This window comes from Propithecus coquereli, unplaced genomic scaffold (assembly GCF_000956105.1).
Source record: "Propithecus coquereli isolate 6110/MARCELLA unplaced genomic scaffold, Pcoq_1.0 Scaffold78, whole genome shotgun sequence".
Taxonomy (NCBI): domain Eukaryota; kingdom Metazoa; phylum Chordata; class Mammalia; order Primates; family Indriidae; genus Propithecus; species Propithecus coquereli.
Window position 1 is genome coordinate 3,863,972 of NW_012153951.1, and position 2,414 is coordinate 3,866,385.

At 31.4% G+C, this 2,414-nt stretch overlaps 1 protein-coding gene across 11 annotated transcripts in view; it reads left to right on the forward strand.

The window, feature by feature from the left end:
• Nucleotides 1-2,102, forward strand: part of LMO3 (LIM domain only 3 (rhombotin-like 2)) — an 83,380-nt gene extending 81,278 nt beyond the window's left edge. For all 11 annotated transcript variants that reach the window (XM_012662799.1, XM_012662793.1, XM_012662789.1 and 8 more), the window contains one exon: nt 1,653-2,102. In XM_012662799.1, the coding sequence (XP_012518253.1) occupies nt 1,653-1,758 (106 nt within the window). In that variant the 3' untranslated portion in view covers nt 1,759-2,102. The remainder of the gene's footprint in view (nt 1-1,652) is intronic.
• The last annotated feature ends 312 nt before the right edge of the window (nt 2,103-2,414 follow it).

Consider the following 2,414-nt stretch of genomic DNA (forward strand, 5'->3'; position numbering starts at 1 on the left):
GATAATTTTGAGCAATGATTAAATATACTCTACTTGCTATTTTATATAATTTCATACAAAAGATACCCCATTTAGCTAGTTTGGCCTGTTCAACAAGAGAAATACTTCCTTTTATTTAGCATATCTTAGTGATCAGCTACAAAAACTGGTTTGTTCAAACACCACTTTTTAAGTGCAACATTTAAAGTGTACAGTTTACAACTAATACAAAAAAAATATACTTAAAGCCCCAAACTTGAATGTTCATTGTATCCAGTAGCTTTGACCACAAACAACCACAGGATTTCAAGATCAGTGCGTCTGTGCTTTCAATCAACATCATCAGCAGGCAGTAATCCTAGGGAAAAAAAGTAAATTCCCCAAATAAACAGACCAATTTTCCTTTAAGAGGAAAGCTAATTCTTTTCAATCTACTTTTTTTATTACACTATTTTCCCTCTATCTACTTAGCTAGTATAAGGATAAATTTCCAAAGCTACCCAGTTGGAAAATAAATAGGTTCACTGTTTGTCTAGCATTCCAATCTTTGCAAATGTAAATCAGTCCAACTGCTCCTCATTTAAACCTTCAACTTCACAAAACATTAAAGGGTGGCTTTCATGACACAATTTAATCTATCCACTAAGATTTCTGCTTGAACATCATTTGAAATTGACTATCTGATAAAGAGAGACCACTATCAAAGGTCAGTGAGGTCAACTTGTATAATTACAAGTAGTTTTAGTGGGTCAACTCTACCAGACACCACTGTTTGAAGGTTAAATTGTTACAATTAAATATATATACAGATCTCCCCCGAGTTACTTTATTGTTAAATGTACCAGAAACAGCAAAAGCATTTATTTCTGACCTTAATTGTGTCCAAAGTGTCACCATTGGGAAATTATACAAACAGAGCACTTATTAAAAGCATTACAATCTTGCACATTAAACAATGCTTTATAAAATAAAATACATAATTAGTTATCAGAAACTGGTTTTATTTATTACATCAATATTAAGAAGTTCATACGGGTTATTCCCTTTGGTTAAATTAGAAGTGCTCTAAGAAATGACATCTACTATTTCATGGTTGGTAAACTTGCCACAAAGAAGAGTTTGATGCTAAAGCAACTTTCACTTCAGAATGATCACTTCCAAATTACTGGGATTTAATCATATTTTAATAACAGAGTAGAAGGAAGCTTTAAAATGGGCTATTTTTTTAATTGTTTGATTCATTTTAATGCCTTGTACTTTTTTATTAAGTGCCTAAATAGCCAAGGATGAAATCTTCGATAATTACTGCAGTGAAATATTATCATTCTTATATTTTAATGATGGTAAATATAGATCAGTTCTTTTTGTCCTTTCAAGGTGGTAAAAATAAAAATAATTATAGCAAAGAAAAGAAAGTTACCTTTGGTGCCCAAAGTATTTACCTCAATGTTCCTATAATTTTATGTATAAAAAAAGTAGGATTTCAAATGTTGTGTGAAATGTTTCATAAATGAAGTAAACGGTTTAATTTTAATAATGAAGACAACTTTCTGAGTCAAGTTTTCAGATTCAGGGAATTACCATGTGAAACTATTATTAGGAAAATCAATCTTCATATCTATAGATTTGAGTGAAACAGTCTTAACACATTTTATTGTTTAAAATATTTTCAGATTTTGTGTTGGAGACAAATTTTTCCTAAAGAATAACATGATCCTTTGCCAGACGGACTACGAGGAAGGTTTAATGAAAGAAGGTTATGCACCCCAGGTTCGCTGATCTATCAACATCACCCCATTAAGAATACAAAGCACTACATTCTTTTATCTTTTTTGCTCCACATGTGTATAAGAATCGACACAGGAACCTACTGAATAGCGTAGATATAGGGAAGCAGGATGGTTATAAGGAATAAAAGGCGGACTGCATCTGTATGTAGTGAAATTGCCCCCGTTCAGAGTTGAATGTTTATTATTAAAGAAAAAAGTAATGTACATATTGCTGGATTTTTTTGCTTGCTATTCGTTTTTGTGTCACTTGGCATGAGATGTTTATTTTGGACTATTGTACATAATGTATTGTAATATTTGAAGCACAAATGTAATACAGTTTTATTGTGTTACCATTTGTGTTCTGTTTGCTTCTTTGTATTGTTGCATTTAGTACAATCAGTGTTTAAACTTACTGTATATTTATGCTTTCTGTATCTACCAGCTATTTTAAATGAGCTGTAACTTTCTAGTAAAGAACTGAAGAGCAAATCTCACTAATGATACACAGATAGATAAAACAAGTCTATCAACATTAGAAATACTAAACAATAAAGACACACACAAAGCATTTTAGTGACATCCACTACTTATTGCCACTATGATTTAGAGTCTATCAGTGTTCTTGTTATAACCCTCTATTTTCAGGGGGTTAAAAATCAGCTT